This window comes from Phyllobates terribilis, unplaced genomic scaffold, assembly GCF_046119375.1.
Source record: "Phyllobates terribilis strain yellow unplaced genomic scaffold, ASM4611937v1 Scaffold_3__8_contigs__length_932513732, whole genome shotgun sequence".
Taxonomy (NCBI): domain Eukaryota; kingdom Metazoa; phylum Chordata; class Amphibia; order Anura; family Dendrobatidae; genus Phyllobates; species Phyllobates terribilis.
In genome coordinates, this window is record NW_027362763.1 from 423,928,219 (window position 1) to 423,952,978 (window position 24,760).

Sequence of the window (24,760 nt, forward strand, 5' to 3'; positions counted from 1 at the left end):
AGAATGCCTGCGTGCGTTCGAAAAGTGTTGCTCTGCACTGTGGATTTATGTTTTTAATTTTTTTTAAATAAATACTGGAATTTTAGGAGCTGGAATTTTTCCTGCTGACGTAATGTCAGCACTGCAGACAACAACAGACACTAAGAGCAGCAGTGAAGACTCAGCGCTGGATCTAGCTAGGGTGAGTAAGGCACATTTTGTTTGTTATTTTAAATAAACTGCAGTTAGAGGGACAGGGGGTTTCTTTAAAACAGGCTGGTAGTTACTACCATTTATCATTTGTTTACCCATAGTTATACATGCTGAGGTCGCTCTGACATTACTATGCCAGTGTCTGCCTTGAAAGGGGTTGGATACACTCTTAGGAGACCGCCGAGTGTTACACACATCTTCTCAGGGTAATTTAAAGCTTTTCAATGCTTTGTGGTGAATGGATTCTCCATGAATTAGATGTTTTGGAAAGATTTGGCAAACTTAGCGAATTTGAAATTCAAAAGATTCGCTCATCTCGAATAGTGACCCTAAGATCTTATGGGTTGGTGTCAGACCACTACCTAAACTGTGAAAAAAGGACTTGTCACCAGGTCAAAAGTGACCAGCTTTTTCTAGCTTTATTCTTGCTGCTCACATGTATTTCGCTGTTATTTATTTTTTAAATCTGGCATATGGTTCCAGAGATAGGGGCCTTTTTATTTAGTGCTTTTTTATAAGTTTTACCAAGGGGGAATTGCTCACAGGATTCTCATTTTTACCGTGAGAAACGCCATCTTTTTAACCCCTTTACCACCCAAGGATGTTTGCACGTTAAGGACAAGGCCAAATTTTACAATTCTGACCACTGTCACTTTATGAGGTAATAACTCTGGAACGCTTCAACGGATCCCCCTGATTCTGAGACTGTTTATTTGTGATATATTGTACTTCATGATAGTGATAAAATTTATTCGATCTGACTTGCGTTTATTTGTGAAAAAAAAAACAGAAATTTGGCAAAAATTTTGAAAATCTAGAAATTTTCAAACTTTTAATTCTTATGCCCTTAAATCAGAAAGATATGTCATACAAAATAGTTAATAAATAACATTTCCTACATGTCTACTTTACATCAGCACAATTTTTGAAACCAATTTTTTTTTTGTTAGGAAGTTATAAGGGTTAAAAGCTGACCAGCGATTTCTAATTTTTCCAACAAAATTTATAAAAACTTTTTTTTTAGGGACCACATCACATCTGAAGTGACTTTGAGGGATCTGTGTGACAGAAAATACCCAAAAGTGACACCATTCTAAATACTGTGCACCCCTTAAGGTGCTCAAAACAACATTCAAGAAGTTTCTTAACCCTTTAGGTGCTTCACAGGAATTCATAGAATGTGAAAGGAAAAAATTAAAATGCAACTTTTTTTCACTAAAATTTTACTTTAGACACATTTTTTTTTATTTTCACAAGAGTAACAGGGGAAATAAGACCCCAAAAGTGGTTGTGCAATTTCTCCGGAGTCCGCTGATACCCCATATGTGGGGGAAAACCATTGTTTGAGTGCACGACAGGGCTCGGAAGGGAAGGAGCGCCATTTGACTTTTTCAACGCAAAATTCTCTGGAATTGAGAGCGGACGTCATGTCGCGTTAGGAGAGCCCCTGATGTGGAAATGCCCCACAAGTGCCCCCTTTTTGGAAACTAGACCACCCAAGAAATTTATCTAGAGGAGTGGTGAGCACCTTGAACCCCCAGGTTCACTGAAAATTATAACGTTGAGTTGTGAAAATAAAAAAAAATCTAATTTTTTCCACAAAAATGTTATTTTAGCCAAAAAAAAAATTATTTTCACAAGGGTAACAGGAGAAAGTGGACTTCAAAATCTGTTGTGCAATTTCTCCTGAGTACAGTGATACCCCATATGTGGGAGAAATCTACTGTTTGGGCGCATGGAAGGGTTTGGAAGAGAATGAGTGATGTTTTGGAATGCAGACTTTGATGGAATGGTCTGCGGGGCATCATGTCACATTTGCAGAGCCCCTGATGTGCCTAAACAGTGGAAATGCCCCGCAGGTGACCCCATTTTGAAACTGATCTACTGTTCCTGGTATGTGAATTTTATAATGTAGTGGCATAGTTGTGTAGAGTGCATCAGGTTGGTATACGTGAGTTGTGTAGTGTAAGTCAGGTTGGCATACGCGAGTTGTGCAAGTCAGAAATGAATTTAGTAGTCCATGGATGTGTGGTCCAGTGTGAAGCATTCTTTTATACACAGGCCAGGTTTGACAGGGCAGGTGTCGCATTGATAAAGGTGTCCTAGCGTATCCCCCTTCTGTAACACACTTGGCACCTCTTTTGCGACCTTTCTTTTTTTGTGCTTTGAGGGACCTCCCCCTGGAAATGTAGGCCTGGTACGATACGAGCACCTTCATTTCCGGAAGTACTGAGGCCCACTCCTTCATGCCAAATATCAGGGCCTTGATCATTACCTCCTGGAACTGAAGGGAAGTACCGGTCTGGCCTGAACATTGTGATAACACAAAAGCGTTGTGCATTGCCATCTGTACGATATGCATGGCCAGCTTCTTGTACCACACCTAGGCCTTTCTCAAGGCACTGTACGGCTGGAGGACTTGAACAGAGATCAACCCCCCACATGTACTTGTTGCACCCCAGCACATAGTGTGGCGGCTTGTGGACATGTGTATAGGTACCTCGTACAGTGCTGGGGTTGCTGCCATTACCATGTATGATGGTCAAGAAAAGGACATCACTCTTGTCCTTGACCATAAGCATGCTGTTGCTACATTGGGCTCTGCTCTCACCCCTTCTGAGCAGCTGCCCAATTAGCGTCTTAGGGAGGCCTCTCTGATTTTTGCAGACAGTACTGCAGACTGCGGTACCTCGCGCAGAGAGGGACTTGAAGAGTGGGATGCTGGTATAAAAGTTATCCACGTAGCGGTGATAACCTTGATTCAGCAGTGGGTGCACCAAATCCCACACAATTTTCCCACTCACTCCCAGGACAGCGGGGCATTCAGGGGGTTCAATCCGGGAGTCCTTCCCTTCATAGACCCTAAATCTGTAGGTGTACCTGAGGTACTCTCACACAGTTTGTTCAGCTTAATTCCGTACCTGGCACTCTTACTGGACAGGTACTTCCGGAATTGGAGCCTCCCCTTAAAATGGATTAGGGACTCATCCATGCAGATGTCCCTTTGTGGCACGTACATCTCAGCAAACTTGTTGCTGAAGTGCTCAATGACCGGCAGAAATTTGAAAAGACGGTCAAAGTTGGGGTCATCTCGGGGAGGACACCTTGCATTATCACTGTAATGCAAGAATTTATGGAAGGCCTCAAAACATTTATGGGTCATCACCACTTGGAACAGTGGGGTGATGTATAATCAACACTCCAATATTTCCAAAGTTCTGCCTTCAGCATTATCCCTATGTGAAGGACCAGGCCCTAAGACATAATTTCTACTGCGTCTACTGGGATCCAGTTAGAAAATGATGAAGAGCGGTTTTGTGGTAAAAATTGCTGGGCGTACAAATTTGTTTGGCCCACCACGAGGTTTACGAAATACTCAGAGAAAAAGATTTTGAAAAAGTCAATTTCTGTGAGGCCGGTGATGTCAAATTTGATTCCTGATTGCGCCACATCATCAGGAATCAGTGGCTCATAATTTTCAGGAGGTGAGGTCCATACGGGTCAGTAATGGTGGGCGCTGGTTCTATTTCTGTCCTGGGGCGTCTGCGGGGAAGTTCGGTATCACTCGAGGAGGAGGAAAGATAAAGGAAGGTGGGATCCTCTCCCTAACTGTTGGAGGCAACAAAAGCGTATGCCTCCTCCGCTGAATACCAAGTCTGGGACGAGCAGGACAACATTTTTTTTATTTTTTTTTTTTTATGTATGTGGTGTTTGTGTGAGTACCAAATTTTATTCAGTTGTGTGTTTGTGTGCTTGGTGTAAACTTTTTTTTTTTTTTTTTTTATTTTGAAAAGAAAAAGATAAAAAGAAAAAAAGCACTGATGTCCGTCAGTGATCAGCGCTCGATGGCTGTAATACGGCCGCAAGGATGATTCTTTTTTTCCGCGCTGACACAAACTCAATTCAGTAAAAATTACCGTAGTAGACGACAATTACTACGGTATATTTTTACTCTTTACTAACTCAAATTCAGTTCAGTAAATAATACCGTAGTAGATGACGATTACTACATTATATTTTTACACTTTACTAACTGGAACTCAGTTCAGTAAACAATACCGCAGTAAATGACAATTGGGCTATCTTCACACCTTGTGTTGCATCACTGATCAACGCTCGGCGGCTGCTGGATGCACGCACAGAGGTAGTGCAAAGGCGGGGGAGAAAAATAGACAGTTACAAAAAAATTCCTGGAAAACAGTGAGCACGAACATTGATCAGTGACATGCGTCATTGATCAGCGCTCGGCCGCTGCAGGACGCACAAAAAAAACTGCCAAATATCGAGCGATCATGTACTGATCAGCACTCGATGGCAGAAATGGGGGGTGGGGAGGGGGTGAGAGTGGTATAAGGGAGGGGTGAGCGGGGGGGTATTGGGGTGATTGAGGAGAGATCAGGCAAGGATCAGGGACTTTTCTGTCTTCGGTCTTCTTTCTTCAGCAGGAGAAGCAAAGATGCAGCAGCTATTGTGATGTCGCAGGCTTCTGATGTCGCGGTGCCGCATTAAATATAAGACGTATCCATACGTCCCAGGTCGGCAAATACCAGGCCAGAGGGATGTATGGATACGTCTAAGGTCAGAAAGGGGTTAAAGATATACGTTTGAAATCAGCAACACGTCAAATTTTGCTCAGATACACTTTGTTTTATGTGCAGATTTTCCCCATAGAATTGCATTGGGTGATGCAATTCAGATAAAAAATGCATTTTTGTTGTGTAAACAGAATGTGCACGGTCTTTCATTGCACTCACTGAATGCAAAAAAGTCAACCAAGCCAATCACACTGCAAGAAACTCCGATGCCAGTCAAAATCACGTCCTCCAGTGCCTGCTCTAAGAATAGGAGAGGTTGGGAACAACTTGTTTAAAGAGCAGGAGCGCTCAATAAGGCTATCACTGGCCTTAACACAGAGTCAGGAAAAAAAACAGTGCTATTGTGTAAGTAAACTCAAATTTCCCAAGAAAGGTCACAAACCTGGAATGTAATCCATCATTTCTTTGAAGGTCTGCCTTGCCCGTTCTTGCTTTGCAGCCACAGCTCTAGGTTCAGTAGTTTCACAGAAGACAGCATCTACAATGAAAATAAATACCAGTAATGCTCTGTGGATATAGATCATCATTGAATTTTAGGAGAAAAAAATCCTATACTATTCAGCAATGATCGTTTGTGCAGTTTTTAATTCTTTAACTGGGGAGGCTTCGCTTAAGTCTTCTTTTCATGAAGAACTGCAAGGCCTACCAAGGATGTATAGCAAAAACAGTGTAATCTGTACATAGCTGGAAGGCTGACAAAGGTGAAAGGCTGCTGCTTAAAGGGTTATTCTCATCAACATAAATGGTAAAAATTATAATATACTTGTAAAAAAAAGATACTTTGCAATTTACTAAATAAAAATCCTCAATGTCCTCAAGAAGATACAAAATTACGGGCCAGTGATGCTGATAGTCAATGAAGCAGGAGCACATTGCCCCCCAAAGTGGGGAGGCAGGGAAGTGCTGTACTCCTGATAAAGAAGTTAAGAAAACCTCGGACTTCACCCTTCTGACTTTTTTACTTCCCAAATGTCTTTTAAAAATAAACAAAAATAATAAAATTATAAAAATAAATTTATTAAAAAGCAATATGTGTAATTACTGTTTTTGACCCTCTATTTGCAGATCTAGCATGCAAATATTTTTTATGGATCTTCATTAAAGTGAACCTGTCAGCTCATTTTCACATATGGAAGCAGAAGTCTGGCTGTACAGGCACTTTTTTCCCCAATAAAATTGATACCTTTTTTGGAAAATACTCAATTTGCCAATCATGATAAATCTAGCATACAACCCATATGCAAATCAGACTGGAAGTACATTAGAGGCACATGGACTATTTCTTCCAAGTGCAGTGACACGCCCTTAGTGCACTTTCACCCTTATTTGCATATGGCTCCTACACTATATTTTTTGGCATGACTGGCTGGTACATCAGATCTCTTTTTTTTTTTTTAATTGTTTGAAAAATGCCTATAGAGCCATACCACTACTCATATATGTAAAATCGGAATATATTTAAAGCCCTTCCTGGAGATATTTACATATATCTAACGTGAGAAACTAAATCATAAAATAGGAATACGCAAGAAAATTGACAAGGAAAAGATTGTAGTGCCCATACCTCTAAGAAGTGTAATGAGTGAAACAAGTCGATGCTCTTGACTAAGCTGCTCAAGTTTACATTGCAGGTAGTGGTCTGTGTAGGTCTCAAGGGTGTTTTTTAAAAGGATTCGTCCCCCCATTAAAAGGTGATGTAGCCAATCAGAAATGTGGAAGACAAGACGTCCTGTTTGGAATTCATAATAAAACATGCAAAATAGAGAATTAACAACTGATGAAAGGTGTTAAGTGCGTTATCTGAATTTATACAGTTAGTCATCTATTTTCCTTATACTTCTAAAATCTTCTTATTTTAATACATTGATTTGGAAACACAGCTTTCAATGATTTTCAATACATTTGAAAAATATTTATTTTTTTTTACCAAAAGTCGCATGTAAATGCAATGTGAACAGAGTATGAGAAAATATCTTGGACATCTTGTCCGGTAAAGGTTACAATCTCCTGGAAAACATGTACTTCATGGGGAAGCCAAACAGGGAGTGTCCTTTTTTATTTAATGCCTGAGACAGTGTTGATTTTTTTGTAGTAATTTAAAATAATATATTTTTTTTATTATTTTAATATTTTACACATAAAAACTTTTCTAAATAGAATTTAAAAATTGCTACATAAAGGCACTTGCATAATATGCAAAGGGCACATGCATGGCATGCAAACCCAATTATCTGCTGAGAGTCGCTGCCAGCTCCCAGCATGCTTAATGGCACCATGTCATTCCACATCATAGAAGTGATCTATCTGCCCTAAGCAGAATTACATTGCTGCTTAGAGCAGAGAGATCATGTTCACGGCCGTGGCGTGACAGATACATTACACGCTATTGCCAGGGACATAGTGTACTACTTTACTAGAGGAGTTTTCCCGGCTTCTCTGCAGCGCTTCACTGTCCATGACTGTGACACCGGTCTCTGCTCTACTTGGGGAGTTCTCACACCAACGAGAGCAGTAGAACAGTCATGGGCAGTGATGTGCTGCGGAGAGGCAGATAAAAATCCTCTAGTAAAGTAGTAACACTATATATGTGGCAGTAGGGTGCGTCCTGTGTTTTCTGTCTGCGCATGCGCATTAGAAGATATAGAGAATTGCAGGGTGATTAGGAGAAACGTTGCCATCCACAAGATGGCAGCAATTCCATAGAAAAACAGGTATATGGATCAAAGCTTCTACTAATATAAGTAAACACATGGATAAATATATATTTTTTTATTTTTAACCCCCATTCCAACATCCCGCCCTCCCTGTGGTGCTCGTAGACCACTGATGGGGTGCTATGGCAGTTGGGGATCTGCTAAACCCCCACGTATCTATTGTCACAGTAATCCGGTGAAAACCAGCCTGTGGCTGCGCTTCAAAGAAGAAAGTGATTTTTACTAGTATGTATGTATGTATGTATGTATGTATATATATATATATATATATATATATATATATATATATATATATATATATATATATATATATATATATATATATATATATATATATATATATATATATATACAGTACAGACCAAAAGTTTGGACACACCTTCTCATTTAAAGATTTTTCTGTATTTTCATGACTATGAAAATTGTACATTCACACTGAAGGCATCAAAACTATGAATTAACACATGTGGAATTATATACTTAACAAAAAAGTGTGAAACAACTGAAAATATGTCTTATATTCTAGGTTCTTCAAAGTAGCCACCTTTTGCTTTGATGACTGCTTTGCACACTCTTGGCTTTCTCTTCATGAGCTTCAAGAGGTAGTCACCGGAAATGGTTTTCACTTCACAGGTGTGCCCTGTCAGGTTTAATAAGTGGGATTTCTTGCCTTATAAATGGGGTTGGGACCATCAGTTGTGTTGTGCAGAAGTCTGGTGGATACACAGCTGATAGTTCTACTGAATAGACTGTTAGAATTTGTATTATGGCAAGAAAAAAGCAGCTAAGTAAAGAAAAACGAGTGGCCATCATTACTTTAAGAAATGAAGGTCAGTCAGTCCAAAAAATTGGGCAAACTTTGAAAGTGTCCCCAAGTGCAGTTGCAAAAACCATCAAGCGCTACAAAGAAACTGGCTCACATGAGGACCGACCCAGGAAAGGAAGACCAAGAGTCACCTCTGCTTCTGAGGATAAGTTTATCCGAGTCACCAGCCTCAGAAATCGCAGGTTAACTGCAGCTCAGATTAGAGACCAGGTCAATGCCACACAGAGTTCTAGCAGCAGACACATCTCTACAACAACTGTTAAGAGGAGACTTTGTTCAGCAGGCCTTCATGGTAAAATAGCTGCTAGGAAACCACTGCTAAGGACAGGCAACAAGCAGAAGAGGCTTGTTTGGGCTAAAGAACACAAGGAATGGACATTAGACCAGTGAAAATCTGTGCTTTGGTCTGATGAGTCCAAATTTGAGATCTTTGGTTCCAACTACCGTGTCTTTGTTTGACGCAGTAAGGGTCAACGGATGGACTCTACATGCCTGGTTCCCACCGTGAAGCATGGAGGAGGAGGTGTGATGGTGTGGGGGTGCTTTTCTGGTGACACTGTTGGGGAATTATTCAAAATTGAAGGCATACTGAACCAGCATGGCTACCACAGCATCTAGCAGCGGCATATTATTCCATCCGGTTTGCGTTTAGTTGGACCATCATTTCTTTTTCAACAGGACAATGACCCCAAACACACCTCCAGGCTGTGTAAGGGCTATTTGACCAAGAAGGAGAGTGATGGGGTGCTACGCCAGATGACATGGCCTCCACAGTCACCAGACCTGAACCCAATCGAGATGGTTTGGGGTGAGCTGGACCGCAGAGTGAAGGCAAAAGGGCCAACAAGTGCTAAGCATCTCTGGGAACTCCTTCAAGATTGTTGGAAGACCATTTCCGGAGACTACCTCTTGAAGCTCATCAAGAGAATGCCAAGAGTGTGCAAAGCAGTCATCAAAGCAAAAGTTGGCTACTTTGAAGAACCTAGATTATAAGACATATTTTCAGTTGTTTCACACCTTTTTGTTAAGTATATAATTCCACATGTGTTAATTCATAGTTTTGATGCCTTCAGTGTGAACGTACAATTTTCATAGTCATGAAAATACAGAAAAATCTTTAAATGAGAAGGTGTGTCCAAACTTTTGGTCTGTACTGTATATATATATATATATATATATATATATATATATATATATATATATATATATATATATATTTCAGACCAAAAGTTTGGACACACCTTCTCATTTAAAGATTTTTCTTTATGTTCATGACTATGAAAATTGTACATTCACACTGAAGGCATCAAAACTATGAATTAACACATGTGGAATTATATACTTAACAAAAAAGTGTGAAACAACTGAAAATATGTCTTATATTCTAGGTTCTTCAAAGTAGCCACCTTTTGCTTTGCTCTTGGCATTCTCTTGATGAGCTTCAAGAGGTAGTCACCGGAAATGGTTTTCACTTCACAGGTGTGCCCTTTCAGGTTTAATAAGTGGGATTTCTAGCCTTATAAATGGGGTTGGGACCATCAGTTGTGTTGTGCAGAAGTCTGGTGGATACACAGCTGATAGTCCTACTGAATAGACTGTTAGAATTTGTATTATGGCAAGAAAAAAGCAGCTAAGTAAAGAAAAACCAGTTGCCATTATTACTTTAAGAAATGAAGGTCAGTCAGTCCGAAAAATTGGGAAAACTTTGAAAGTGTCCCCAAGTGCAGTTGCAAAAACCATCAAGCGCTACAAAGAAACTGGCTCACATGAGGACCGCCCCAGGAAAGGAAGACCAAGAGTCACCTCTGCTTCTGAGGATAATTTTATCCGAGTCACCAGCCTCAGAAATCGCAGGTTAACAGCAGCTCAGATTAGAGACCAGGTCAATGCCACACAGAGTTCTAGCAGCAGACACATCTCTACAACAACTGTAAAGAGGAGACTTTGTGCAGCAGGCCTTCATGGTAAAATAGCTGCTAGGAAACCACTGCTAAGGACAGGCAACAAGCAGAAGACTTGTTTGGGCTAAAGAACACAAGGAATGGACATTAGACCAGTGGAAATCTGTCTTTGGTCTGATGAGTCCAAATTTGAGATCTTTGTTTCCAACCACAGTGTGTTTGTGCGACGCAGAAAAGGTGAACGGATGGACTCTACATGCCTGGTTCCCACCGTGAAGAATGGAAGAGGAGGTGCTTTGTTGGTGACACTGTTGGGGATTTATTCAAAATTGAAGGCATACTGAACCAGCATGGCTACCACAGCAGCTTGCAGCGGCATGCTATTCCATCCGGTTTGCGTTTAGTTGGACCATCATTTATTTTTCAACAGGACAATGACCCCAAACACACCTCCAGGCTGTGTAAGGGCTATTTGACCAAGAAGGAGAGTGATGGGGTGCTATGCCAGATGACCTGGCCTCCACAGTCACCAGACCTGATCCTAATCAAGATGGTTTGGGGTGAGCTGGACCGCAGAGTGAAGGCAAAAGGGCCAACAAGTGCTAAGCATCTCTGGGAACTCCTTCAAGATTGTTGGAAGACCATTTCCGGTGACTACCTCTTGAAGCTCATCAAGAGAATGCCAAGAGTGTGCAAAGCAGTCATCAAAGCAAAAGGTGGCTACTTTGAAGAACCTAGAATATAAGCCATATTTTCAGTTGTTTCACACTTTTTTGTTAAGTATATAATTCCACATGTGTTAATTCATAGTTTTTATGCACTCAGTGTGAATGTACAGTTTTCATAGTCATGAAAATGAAGAAAAATCTTTAAATGAGAAGGTGTGTCCAAACTTTTGGTCTGTACTGTATATATAAAAAAAATACACATATTTGGCATCACTGCATCCATAAAAATCCAATCAATATAAAATGAACTAAACTGATAAATACAGTTGTATGGGAAAAAAATTAAAACTACATAAATGGCTGAAATGCCGTAAAAATGTTTTAATATAAAAAGCGATCAAAACGACATACCTATCCTAAAATCGTATCAATAAAAACATCTGCTTGCCTTGAAAAAAAAAATAAAAAATCAAGCCCTCACACAGCCCCATCGGCTGAAAATGAAAACGCTATGGGTCTCAGAAAATGGAGACAAACTAATTAATTTTTTTTTTTTTTTTTTTTTTTTTACAAATTCTGAACTTTTTTTCAACTACTAAAATATTAATAAAAAAATGGACAAATTTAGTATCTCTGTAATCATGGTATGATTCTAAAGTACAACTTGGAAAAAATCCATCTATGTGGATGTAAAAATGAAAAGGTTATTGGTATTTGGAAGGAGCAGAAAAGATTAAAATGCAAAATTGGCGCAGCAGGAAGAAGTTGATTTTTCCTAGTAGGTACTCTTTATACTGGTCCAAAGTTGTTATTAATTTTTTAACATATCTGTATAGTACTAATTAACAGGATACAGAAGGAGTCACGATCTTTTCTTTTAACACTATACCTGCAGTGGCTTTGAAGCCCTATAAAATGGATCTGTTCTATAATGATGCTGACCTATTAAAGAAAGTCATACTGCAGCTATAGGGCTGTAATCAAAGTGACAGAAGAAAATATTGTCTGGTAGGATGGCATGTCTCCTTACTTACCTATATACATTAGATAGTCATAAACTCCTTCAACGGTCATAACCTCCATGAAGCAGTTCTGGTTATGTCTTCTCTCTATATTCTCAGAGCGGTTGGCATTGTTCTTGTACAAATCATTGAAAAGCTACATTTGAAACAAGCCTTAAATCAATAAAATGTCACAATATCACTCATTACATGAACACAATATTACTAACTGGAGCCAAACCTTTTTGTCATTTTCTGATGTAGGACTAAGAATGGTTAGTTCAGGTCTGCTGGGTTTAGGTTTTGGAGATTCACAAGAGTTGATGAAATTCATGATGAAGGGCTCCAAATGTTGCCCTTTCTGCAAGGCAAAGACATGTTATAACTTTGGAACAGAAGATCAGACTAACATACCTACAAAATAAATATAAAATCACCTCTTTAATTAATTTGCCTGGCACAGACTTGAACATTTTGCCTGCAAGTTAGAACACAAAGACAAGAAATATTCACAATGTTATAATAACACTCAATCAAAATATTTGCAAGAGCTCAAACATCATGTTCCTTCCAGTGAAATATGTTCTTTGGCAGCTGGCCCATCACACTGGTGAGAGGGCGAAACATCTGTAAAGCAGTGGGGCCAAATTGCAAAAAAATATTAATTATTTTGTGCTATAATATACAGATAAATAAGACTTGGATTAATAAGAACATTATCACTGCTAGGACTTGATGACTTCTTATGTACAGTACGTATTGCTGAAAACTGATCATCACATACCAAGATTGACATCTGGAAGGATTTTGTCATGAAACTGGGTTTCCAAACTGTTAGGTGACAGAAAATCAGCCAACAATTGGCTATTGCTCAGCTCTGGATGCTGCAACAGTTTCTGTAACAAAAGATCACAAAATGAGTAATTACTTCTATAGATTTGTGAGGTTGGCATGTAATGCAATATTAACTCTGCCAAATGCAGCGCCCCGTGATAATCACAGAAAATGGCCGGGGAAAAGCTGCCAAACAGTGTCTGTAAAAATACAACAACTTCCTAGTGCTCGTACCAAAAGGAATATGTCTGCAATTTGTTTTGATGCTGGAGGAGCTAATGCAGGTAACTAATCTGTAATTCTTATCATTATACAGTAAATGCTGCCAAAAATCTCACAGCACTATTCTAATCTATAGAGATATGGGACTAAAAGAGGACCTGTCATCAGGATTTTATGCCCCAAACTAATGACATGCATGTACAGCGCTTTAAGGCGATATGCTAATGACACTCGGCTCCAGCTCTGCAGCGAGCGTGAGCCGAGTGTCAGTTCACTGTGGGCAGATTCCCTCACATGAGGGGATCACAGCACCGGTGGAGAAGAGATTGAGAGAGTAATTTCTCCATCTCCTCCATTGCCTGTCTCGGCATATTTCAGACAGCACTGGGATGACATCAGAGTGCAGTCCAAGGTTTTACACGCACCTATAGACTTGTATAGGTGCGTGTGAGCAGTCTCGCTGTCGATCCTCTCATGCTGAATCGGCATGAGAAAATAATCCCAGATGAAAGCTGCCCCATAGAATAACACTGGTCCGAGTGCTATGCAATGTTTTATCGCACAGCACTCGGCCATGTTATACGCTCGTGTGACCCTGGCCTAATTGTTGTAGAAAGATGCATTTTGCTGTTTTAGAGAAATCCATAGCTGAAATTTTATGCTAGTAAGTTGTAAGTGCAGCAGGAGGGCGGACGGACACTGCACCCACAGCTCTCCTGCTTCTCCTCGCCCATTGCTTGCTTCCTGTCTGACTGAATCCATAACTGAAACATCAGTGACCTGTCAGCCAGAGGCATGCAGCGGGCGGTAATATGGAGAGAGGACAGGAGAGCTGTAGTGCACGACCCCACCCACTGCACTTACAAATCATTAGCATACAATTTCAACTATGGATTTCTCTAAGACCTCCTTCACACACCAGTGTCTCTGGTACGTGTGTTGACAGTTTTCACACGAACTGGAGACACTTACACACATACACCCATTTAAATCAATGGGTCTGCGCACATGTCAGTGTGTTTCCATGGACCATGTGTTCATGGGCAAAACATGCTGACATGTCAGTTTTTTTTACAAGCAGCTTGGGCCGCAAAACGTCCCGCACATGTGCGCACTGATGACACATGGATCACATCCGTGTGTCAGTGACACGTACCGATGCCTGGGAAAAAGCAGTACAGTTCGCGGTGTTACCAGGCACCGGGTGCTGAAGCCAGCTCTCATCATTGTCGCCTGGTCTCCCTGCGATCAGTGCGACCAGGCAACACTGATGGGAGCTGGTGTCAGCACCCGCTGTGTGTATATATCAGGTATTAAATGAATAAACATAAAAACAAAATGGCGTGCGGTCTCCCTTCATTTTCCTAACCAACTGAGGGAAAGCAGACAACTGGGGGCTGATGTTAATATTCTAGGAAAGGGGCCAATATCCATAAAGGTTCCCAGCCTATTAACAGCTCACAGCTGTTTGATTAGACTTTACTGGTTAGTAAAAGGGGTTCAGAAAAAAAAATGACGTGGGGTCCCCCTACTATTACTAACCAGCAAAGGCTAAACAGACAGCTGTGGGCTGATATTAACAGCCTGGGATGAGGCCATGGATACGGGCACCCTCCCAAAATAAAAACATCAGCCCTCAGCCGCCCCAGAAATAGCGCATCCCTAAGATGCGCCAAATCTTGCACTTCGCCTTGGCTCTTCCCACTTGCCCTGGTGCGGTGGCAAGTGGGGTAATATTTGTGGGGTTTATGTCAACTTTGTAATATCAGCTGACATCAAGCCCAGGGGTTAGTGTTGGAGAGGCATCTTTCAGACGCCCCCATTACTAACCCCATAAGTTTAAATAAAAAAAAAAACAACACACATACAGAGTAAAGTTCTTTATTTGAAATAAAAAATTTTAAACCCCCATTTACTCATTTATTATTTTCCAAATAAAAATAAAAAAACAAAGACATTCTGACCTGTCCACTGATAATCCATATGTCCCACGAAGAAACCAACTCAGCTACATCTGGATGCATTGCTAAGCGGTGACATGATGCGATCACTCAGCCCTGCATCCACACACGGAGCTGAGCATGAGAACGCAGCTTCAGTGACCAGCTGTGAAGTCATTGAGGTTACCGCCAGTCACAGGCAGCCGTGTTCACATGCTCAGCTCAGTGTATCCTGGATGCAGGTCTGAGTGGTCGCATCATGTAAACGCTTAGCAATGCATCCTGATGTTGCCGAGTTGGGCTCTTCGTGTGACATTTGGATAATAAATGGGTAAAAGAGGGTTGGGGAGTTTTTATTTCAAATAAAGGACTTTACTAACCCCATGAGTTTAAGTTAAACAACACACACAAAGTAATCTATCAGACGCCCCCATTACTAACCCCTGGGTTTGAGATCAGCTGACATTACAAAGATGACATCAACCTCACAAATAGTATCCCACTTGCCACCGCACCAGGGCAAGTGGGAAGAGCCGAGGCGAATCGACCAGATTTGACACCTCTTATGGATGCGCCATTTCTGGGGCGGCTGTGGGCTGCTGTTTTTAGTCTGGGAGGGTGCCAATATCCATGGCCTCTTCCCAGGCTGTTAATATCAGCCCACAGCTGTCTGTTTATCCTTTCCTGGTTAGTAATAATAAGGGGACCTCAAATCATTTTTTTTTCAGAACCCCTTTTACTAACCAGTAAAGGGTAATCAAACAGCTGTGAGCTGTTATTAATAGCCTGGGAACTTTTATGACTATTGGCCCCTTTCCCAGAATATTAACATCAGCCCCCAGCAATCAGCTTTCCCTCAGCTGGTTAGGAAAATGAAGGAGGACCACAAGCCATTTTATTTATTTCACGACGTACACACACAGCGGTGCTGACTACAACTCCCATCAGCATCGCCTGGGCGCAGGGAGACCAGGTGCCAATGAGGAGAGCTGGCTTCAGCACCTCTGCATCTGGGAACAGTGCTAACTGTACTGCTTTTTCCCCAAGTGCCTATACATGTTATACGGATGCAACACGTATGTTGAACATGGACATATGTGCAGCTCCGGTACTGGTTTTTCCAGTACCGGAAATATCATTACTTGTGAAGGAGGCCTAAGACTGCGAAAAGGATTCTACAAAGGTGAGGATTTACTCAGCATTAAGGCACCTTTGTATGCATATCCTTAGATTGGAGCATAAAATCCTTATAAACAGGTTCTCTTTAACTTTATGATTAATTTTGGTTTTCTAAATTCTCCATAAAGTTGGATGTCTGTCTTCAGGATTTCATACCTCAAACCATTTATTTGCACATGTAACGCTTTTAAAGAGAAGTTCAGCAATATCTTTACACGGCCACTTTCTTCCTCTATTACTGAAAAATCAGCATTTGAAGAGATATGCAAATGAGGCTGAAGAACTATTTGTAAATCTGAGACCTCGGTCACTCCAGCTTTATGTTTCGCCCAGCATCGTCGCCTCCTGCTAGACGGATAGCTCCTTTGCCTGAAGTCACACAGCATAGAGACTGTCAGTCAACCAGGAGGAGGTGGTGCTGGGTGGGAAATAGAGCTGGAGTGACAGGGGCTTCAGATCTACAGCCTCATTTGCATATCACTTCATACACTGATTTTTAAGTAATGGAAAAATGGACTGGCCATTTAAAGGTATTGCTGAACTTGTCTCTGAAAGAGCTACATGCGCATATTAATACACTGCTCAAAAAAATAGAATTAGACTTATCGGTAATTTGGTTTCTAATAACCCACCACGACAGCACACAGGAGGATGTAGCCCCACCCTAATAAGGACAGGAAATACGAAGAGGTTTAAATAGCCCCTCCCACATCCTCCCTCCAGTGTTATTACAAAGGACCACAAGAGTATAGATGCTTCAAATTAATCTTTAATTTCTACTGATCCGGCTGTCGTAGAAACAATAAGTGAGGGGAAGGGAATTACCCATGCTGTCGTGGTGGGTTATTAGAAACCGAATTACCGGTAAGTCGAATTCAATTTTTTCTAATGACCCCCCACGACAGCACACAGGAGGTATACCAAAGATATACTAGGGAGGGACAATAGCCTAAAGGACCTTACTTCCGAAGGCTAAATCTCCAGACCGGAGATTCCTGAAGGACCCTGCCTCCTGTGACCCTCGCTCCACCGACCCCCAGGTAAGATACTGTACCTATTAAGACTATAAGACGGACCCCTTCTTATTAAAATATATATTTTTTCTATATTCCACCCCAAAATTTGGGGTGCATCTTATGGTCCGGTGCGTCTTATAGTCCGAAAAATAAGGTACGTTTGTTACTGTAGGTCTAGTCTGTAGTGTTTGAAGAAAGTATGAATGGAGGACCACGTAGCAGCTCTGCAAATCTGTTCGATGGATGCGCTGGCTTTTTCAGCCCAGGAGACAGATATCGCCCTTGTAGAATGGGCATTGAGCCTTGCTGGAGGAGGTAGATCCTGAATCTGGTAAGCCTCCGTAATTGCCCTCTTAATCCAGTTGGCTAGTGTGGATTTTGCTGCCTTCTTTCCTCTGTTTGGACCTTGTGTATGGACAAATAGGTTCTTGTCTTTCCTTCCTTCTTCTGTTTCCTGAAGATAGTGCAGTACTATTCTCCAAACGTCCAGAGTGTGGAATTCCATTTATTTCTTATCTTTTGGGTTGTCACAAAATGATGGAAGAATTATCTCCTGAGATCTGTAGAAATTTGAGACCACCTTAGGTAGAAATGAAGGGTCAAGTTGGAAAATTAGACGATCTTCCAGGATTCTCAGGTAGGGTTCGTTGACCGAAAGGGCTCAAAGGGTGGAAGGGTTAACCCCTTCAGAACAATGTTAAGGTCCCAGGGGGGGATTGCGGTATTTTTTGGACCATAAGACGCACTTTTTTTCCCCAAAATTTGGGAGGAAAATGGGGGGTTGCGTCTTATGGTCCGAAAGTTGAGTACCTGCGATGGTGGTGGAGCGGGATCTCCCTCCTTGGCGGCGGCATCAAAGGAGGAGGTGGTGACATGCTGAGGGTGTTTGGCTGGGGGCCAGCGCGGGTTGAATTGAATGCGGGCAGTGTCTGGCTGCGGGCCAGGGCGGTGAGCGGCGCAGGTTTCCGGTGTGTGAGGTCACTTTCTGAAGCTGTGATCCACAGGAAAATGGCAGCCCGAGCCGGGGCATGCGCTGACTTGTAGCGTGGGCGGCCATTTTCCTGTAGACCACAGCTTCAGGAAGATGGCCGCGCACACCAGAAACCTGCACAGCTCACCGCCCGGCCCGCAGCCAGACACTGCCCGCATTCAGTTCAATCCGTGCTGGCCCCCAGACAGATTAACATATTGCCTGTTGGCAAATAGAACCCCCAACTAAAGCTCTATAAAACTTAACTTTTAATAATTAAATCCTTATTATAGTAGTAATTTATATTAAAATTCCAATATAGGCGCAGGTAGTGAGGACTATCAGGATTATTCAATTGGCATGACTGTGTATCCAATAGTTATCCTATCTATTTCCATTATCATGTGCTTGTGGCCGTGGAACACTTATTGCACTATTCCCTACCTGTCCTATTGTAAACTAAAATTATAGCCTCCCCGACATGTTTCGCCTAACTGGCGTCATCAGGGGATAGAGGCTAAATGACACCCAAAATGGCCGCCAGGTAGCTTTTATCACCTCTGTTTGGGCTCTAAGCCAATGTGTATTGTTGTAGCCATGTGCCAATAGAATAGACTCCCTTATTTCCAATCATGAAGATCATATCATTATAATGTTACCTACCATTTAAATGATTGGAGGATAAAGCTGTCATTCAGGCCAGAAGAAACCACATTGGGGGAGATTAAAGCGATATATCAGCATTCTCATAATAGCCTGAATGCCTCAGTTTCAGGAACCAATCTGCATTAACTTACCTACATCCAATCCACAAGTGGAAGGTAGTGTTAAACGATTGCTGCACTTGCGTGATCAGCTGATTCAAAATAGGAGGGATTCATGTCATGGCCGTCACATGCTCTAATCGAAACACGCCACATAAGCAAGGTCCTTTTCTTGATACGTATCATTTACTACGTCTGCACAATTTGTCCAAATCAATAGAGGAGATGCATAACAGGACCTTTGCTTACTCCAATCAGATTAGGCCACATAGGCAAGGTCCTTTTCTTTATGCACATCAATTACTGCATCTACACTATTTATCCAAATCCATAGAGGGCATGTATAGCAGGACCTTTACTTGCTCCAATCAAATTATGCCACATAGGCAAGGTCCTTTTCTTTATGCACATCAGTTATTAAGTCTGCACCATTGGTTCAAATCAATAGAAGGCATATATAGCAGGACCTTTGCTTACTCCAATCAGATTATGCCACATAGGCAAAGTTATTTCCCTTAGTATATTCAATTCTGCGTTTACTAAGGTAACCAAAACAAATAGAAACCATACGAGTCAGGACCTTTATATATTTTAAACACGTGGTACTACGTAGCCAAGGTCTTTTTCATATTTCTTTCTATAATTGCACAGGTTACTAGGATCATTAAAGATCATGCATATAAGGACCTTTACATGTTCTAGTCACGTGGTACCACGTAGGCAACGTCCTGTTATATCATTCCTTTTACACAATGTGCATGTCTATTTACTTGATTTATTTACGCTCTAATTTAATTTCTTGGAGTAATTAGACTTCACTGCGCATACAACAGAGATTTCTTATTGTCAATATATCACAGATAGCTATAAGGGGATAAACACTTCCATTTATATCAATATTCCATTCCACTATGGTTAATAAACCTATAAATAATTATTGTATAACCTATATAGTGATAATAGTAATGATATCCTATTCATCATTGATCATAATTAAGAGTAAAATATGACTGCAAAAAAGGTAACTAGATTTTTGGGTATATGGGCGTTTCAATCAGGGTGCATTAAAATTAATATACCATAATAACAATTTTCAATAGAGTATTTTATTTTATATTATATTTGCAGGCTTCACATCGATTAATTATAAGAAGGATGTATAGGTAAATCCCTCATTTAAACCCCCCTCCCCAAGAGCGTTCAGTCTGAAAATCCATTTAGCTTCTTCTTGCTGTAAAATTCTATCAAGTTTGCCTTTTCTGGGCCTCAACTTCATCTGTCTAATTCCAATAAATTGTAATTTTAATGGATTCTCAGAGTGAACTATTCTCATGTGGCGAGAGAGGAGGGTATCCAGATTAGTGTTTATACTGCTCAGATGTTTAGAAATACGTCTCCTAAATTCTTGTATTGTTTTCCCTACGTATATCATAGGGCAAGAGCAACATGCTATATATATAATCCCTTTGGTCTTACAATTTATATTATTCCTAATTTTATATATCCTCTGATCATATGGATTACTGAACTCACTAGTATTTGGTAAGTATCTGCAAAAACTGCATGTACCACAAGGCTTAGAGACTCCTGTAGTGTTGATATTCCTAAGGTCCGGGGCCACAAGCATATGATAATGGAAATAGATAGGATAACTATTGGATACACAGTCATGCCAATTGAATAATCCTGATAGTCCTCACTACCTGCGCCTATATTGGAATTTTAATATAAATTACTACTATAATAAGGATTTAATTATTAAAAGTTAAGTTTTATAGAGCTTTAGTTGGGGGTTCTATTTGCCAACAGGCAATATGTTAATGAGTTAAATTGCCCCTACGCTGTCTCTGGCTGAACAGTGTTGGCCCCCAGACAGACACCCGCAGCATCTCACCTCCTCCGCTCACCGCCCCGGCCCGCAGTCAGACACTGCCCGCATCCAGTCTAACTCCAGCCAGACACCAAGGGCCCCCAGCCAGACACCCGCGGGCCCCTCACCTCCTCCTCCTTTGCCGCCATCGCCGCCACCACCACCACCCCTGGTCCCGGTCTCCAGGCAGGCCTCGGAGGCACGCAGGCAGGCCCCTATTGGCGAACACTGGCCCCAGCCCTCAGCCAGGCCCAGGGCCCGGCCCCCAGCCTGGCATCGGGCCCCCAGCCATCTCTTCTGCTGCAGCCGCCAGGTTTCTGAGGGAGGGAACGGAGAGCCCTGCAATCCTGCTCCACCGCAACTCCCCGCTGCTGGAGCACCGGATTCCTGAAGGACCCTGCCTCCTGTGACCCTCGCTCCACCGACCCCCAGGTAAGATACTGTACCTATTAAGACTATAAGACGGACCCAATCTTATTAAAATATATATTTTTTCTATATTCCACCCCGAAATTTGGGGTGCGTCTTATGGTCCGGTGCGTCTTATAGTCCGAAAAATAAGGTACGTTTGTTACTGTAGGGTGGATGCGGGTGGCTGCTGTAATAAATCTTCTCACCCACTGATGTTCAGCTAGTCTTTGATCAAAGTAGGAGCTTAACGCTGCTACCTGGACCTTAAGAGTACTAGGTCTGAGACCTTTGGCCAGACCTTCTTGTAGAAAATCTAGAATCTGTGCCACATTAGCCATATGAGGGGTCTGGGTGAGTGGGTGCACACCACCTTAAGAAGGTTTTCCAGATCTTATGGTAAATGATGTTCGTTACAGGTTTCCTGCTCTTTTGGAGAGTTTTGATGACTTTCTCTGAGAGGCCTCTTGTTTTTAATATCAGGAATTCAGAATCCAGGCAGCTAGGTGTAGTCTCTTGGGATCCGGATGGTGAATTGGTCCCTGGAGAAGGAGATCTTTGATGGGAGGAAGGATTAGAGGGTTCTCCACACTCAGACTGGTTAACGTTCTGAACCAACTTTTTGGCCAGAGAGGGGCCACTAGGATTACTCTGGTCCCTTCGGTCCTTATCTTTTGTAAGGTTTTTGAAAGGATAGGCAGTGGGGGAAAGGCATACGCTAGTTTGAATTCCCATTGGTGAGCGAATGAGTCCACGCCCAAGCAAGGGCTGTTTGGATCCAGGGAGAAATATTGAGGTACCTTCGCGTTCTGGTGTCCGGTGAAGAGATCTACCTCTGGATAGCCCCATCTCTTGACTAACATCTGGAAGACGTCTGGGTTTAGGCTCCACTCTCCTGGATGAATCTTTGCTCTGCTTAAGAAATCGGCCTGGACATTGACTGAACCTTTGATATGAAGAACCGACAGGGATAGAAGATGTTCTTCGGCCCAGGAAAATATTCTCGCAGAGATTGCTTTTAAGCTTTCGTATCTTGTGCCCCCTTGATGACAAAGGTGGGCTACTGTGGTGATATTGTCTGAAAATATCTATGTGAGTTTTCTGGACCAGAGGCTCTGCTGCTCTGAGGACTGCCTCTATGGCTTTTAATTCTCTGAAATTTGATGAGCGCTGGCTCACCTCTTTGGTCCATATACCCTGGAATAGCTCTTGGGAGACCATGGCTCCCCATCCCTTCCCGCTGGTATCCACTTTTATGGTTATTAGCGGATTCTGGATCCATGGTACTCCTCTGTTCAGATTTTTCATGCTCAGCCACCAGAATAGAGAGGTCTTTACCAGTGGTGGTATAGGGATTTTCCTGTTCAGAGACCATGGAGATCCGTCCTAATTCGTAAGGATGTGGGTCTGTAATGATCGGGTATGTGCCTGAGCCCAGGCCACCATCTGGATACAGGATGTCATAGACCCAAAGACCGACATGGCATCTCTCAATGATACTGATCTCCTGCTTCTTAGGACATTGATCTTTGCTTTTAGCATGACCAGTTTTTGTTTGGGCAGAAATTACATCTGGCTGTGGAAATCCAATAGTACTCCTAGAAATGTTTTTGGAACGGAGGGTACCATATACGATATTTTGTGGTTCACTAACCAGCCCAGAGACTATAGGGTCTGAGTGATCAACTGTATATGTTCTTGGAGTACTGGTACTGAGGGCCCGATTAATAACAGGTCGTCAAGGTATGGTACTATTGAAATTTTCTGACCCCGGATATAAGCCATGACTTCTGCCATGACCTTTGTAAATATTAGAGGGGCTGATGATATCCCGAATGGGAGAACATTGAACTGATAGTGGACTATTTGTTCCCCTTGAGTCACTGGGAATCTTAGGAATCTCCTGTGAAGTGGATGTATGGGGATTTGGTAATATGCATCTTGGAGATCGATTGTGGCCATGACATGGTCCTGTCCTATCAGGGGGACCGTCGACCTGATGGATTTCATCTTGAATCGTTGGTAGTGGATATACTGATTCAGTGGCCTTAGATTGATTATCCCTCGGTGTGAGCCATTTGCTTTTTTTATTAGGAAGAGTCTGGAATAATGTCCTGTGCCTATCTCCCTTGTAGGAACCAGGGATATCACCCCTGAGGACAATAGGTCTGTAAGACAGGATATCAGGGTGGCCTGCCGACTCTGAGAAGAGAAGCTCTGTTAACTTTATTCTCTGTGGAGGATAGGAGGAGAAATTTATTTTTACTCCAAAATCGACTACCCTTAGGACCCATGGGTCTGAGCAGATTTCTTTCCACTGAGGGAGAAAATTCGAGATGCGGCCCCCGACTGTCCTGACGTTGATTTTGGGAGAGAAAAAGATTCTTGCTTCCTCTACCTTTTGGGTAGCTCCATCGCCCTGTTTTCCCTTTACCCCTATATTGAGGGGTCTGTTACTGGGAGGGACGAAAAGGCCTTTTCCTTATATTTCTAGGTTCCGGGAGGGCCTTCTTGCCTGATACCTTCTCTAGAAGATCATCTAGGGCTGGCCCGAACATGTATTTCCCTTTAAAGGGGATGGAACACAATTTCATTTTTGATGCCACATCGCCGCTCCAGGATTTCAACCATAGGGCCCTTCTTACAGAGTTTGATAACCCAGATGCTCTTGCCGCCACTCTCACTGATTCTGCAGAAACATCTGCTAAAAATCTCGTAGCTTTCTGTAGACGCAGTAGGGATGCTAAGATGTCTTCTCTGGGGGTGCCCGAGACTAGGTGTTCCTCCAGTTGATCTAGCCAAAGAGCCATTGATCGAGCTACGCCTGTAGAGACTGCGTTGGTGTTTAATAGTGCTGCCGAGGTCTCCCAGGATTTTCTGAGTAGTTCCTCCATTTTGCGTTCCAAGGGGTCTTTTAATTGAGAGGAATCTTCAAAGGGCAGTGTGGTTTTCTTTGCCACTCGTGCAATCTGGATATCCACACTTAGGACTTCATACCAGCATTCTGCAGTCTTGTTGTCTACAGGAAATCTATCCTTTAACTCCGTAGGGGTATTCAACCTCTTTTCTGGAGATTCCCACTCCTCTAAGACTAAGTCCCTAATACTCTGGTGTATAGGGAACACTAATTTTTTTCTGGAACGTAGCCCCCCAAACAGCTGATCCTGTACTGTCTGAGGAACTTTTTCTTCCTCGACCTCCATAGTTCTCCTTACTGCCATGAGGAGTTCCTCCAAGCTATCTGATGGAAAGTAATATCTCTCTCGCTGGGAGTTATCAGGAGTTGGACTCAGTTCACCTTCCTCTGGAAGATCTTCTGAGATATATATCTCCTCCTGAGAGTCTTCCGCCCCTCCCTCTGGTGGGCTGATCTTCCTCTTTTTGGCTGCTGAGGGAGTAGATGTAGAATCCTGACTAGGTGAGGGTGTAGGGAGAGTGACTGAGGCTAAGGAGGATTTGATCTCTTGACGTACAAACCCCTTTATTTCTTACATTAAGGAAGGTTGTTCCTGCCTGATAATCTTCTCCGTACAGTCCTTGAATAGGGGTTTTCTATGGGAGGACGATAGCTTTTTTTGTAAAGATGGGACATCTGCGTGACGGTTTAGCTTTGTCTCCAGATGCAGGTTCCTTGTCCCCCTACAAGAGAGGGGAGAAGGG

The 24,760-nt window shown here is 42.2% G+C and overlaps 1 protein-coding gene across 7 annotated transcripts in view; it reads right to left on the reverse strand.

Annotated features, from left to right (window-relative positions):
- The window catches only part of SNX14 (sorting nexin 14), a 100,975-nt gene that overhangs the window by 16,916 nt on the left and 59,299 nt on the right, over positions 1-24,760 (reverse strand). For all 7 annotated transcript variants that reach the window (XM_073675662.1, XM_073675658.1, XM_073675661.1 and 4 more), the window contains 6 exons: positions 12,682-12,793; positions 12,335-12,375; positions 12,139-12,258; positions 11,931-12,054; positions 6,352-6,516; positions 5,170-5,265 (listed from right to left, as the gene is read on the reverse strand). In XM_073675662.1, the coding sequence (XP_073531763.1) occupies positions 5,170-5,265; positions 6,352-6,516; positions 11,931-12,054; positions 12,139-12,258; positions 12,335-12,375; positions 12,682-12,793 (658 nt within the window). The remainder of the gene's footprint in view (positions 1-5,169; positions 5,266-6,351; positions 6,517-11,930; positions 12,055-12,138; positions 12,259-12,334; positions 12,376-12,681; positions 12,794-24,760) is intronic.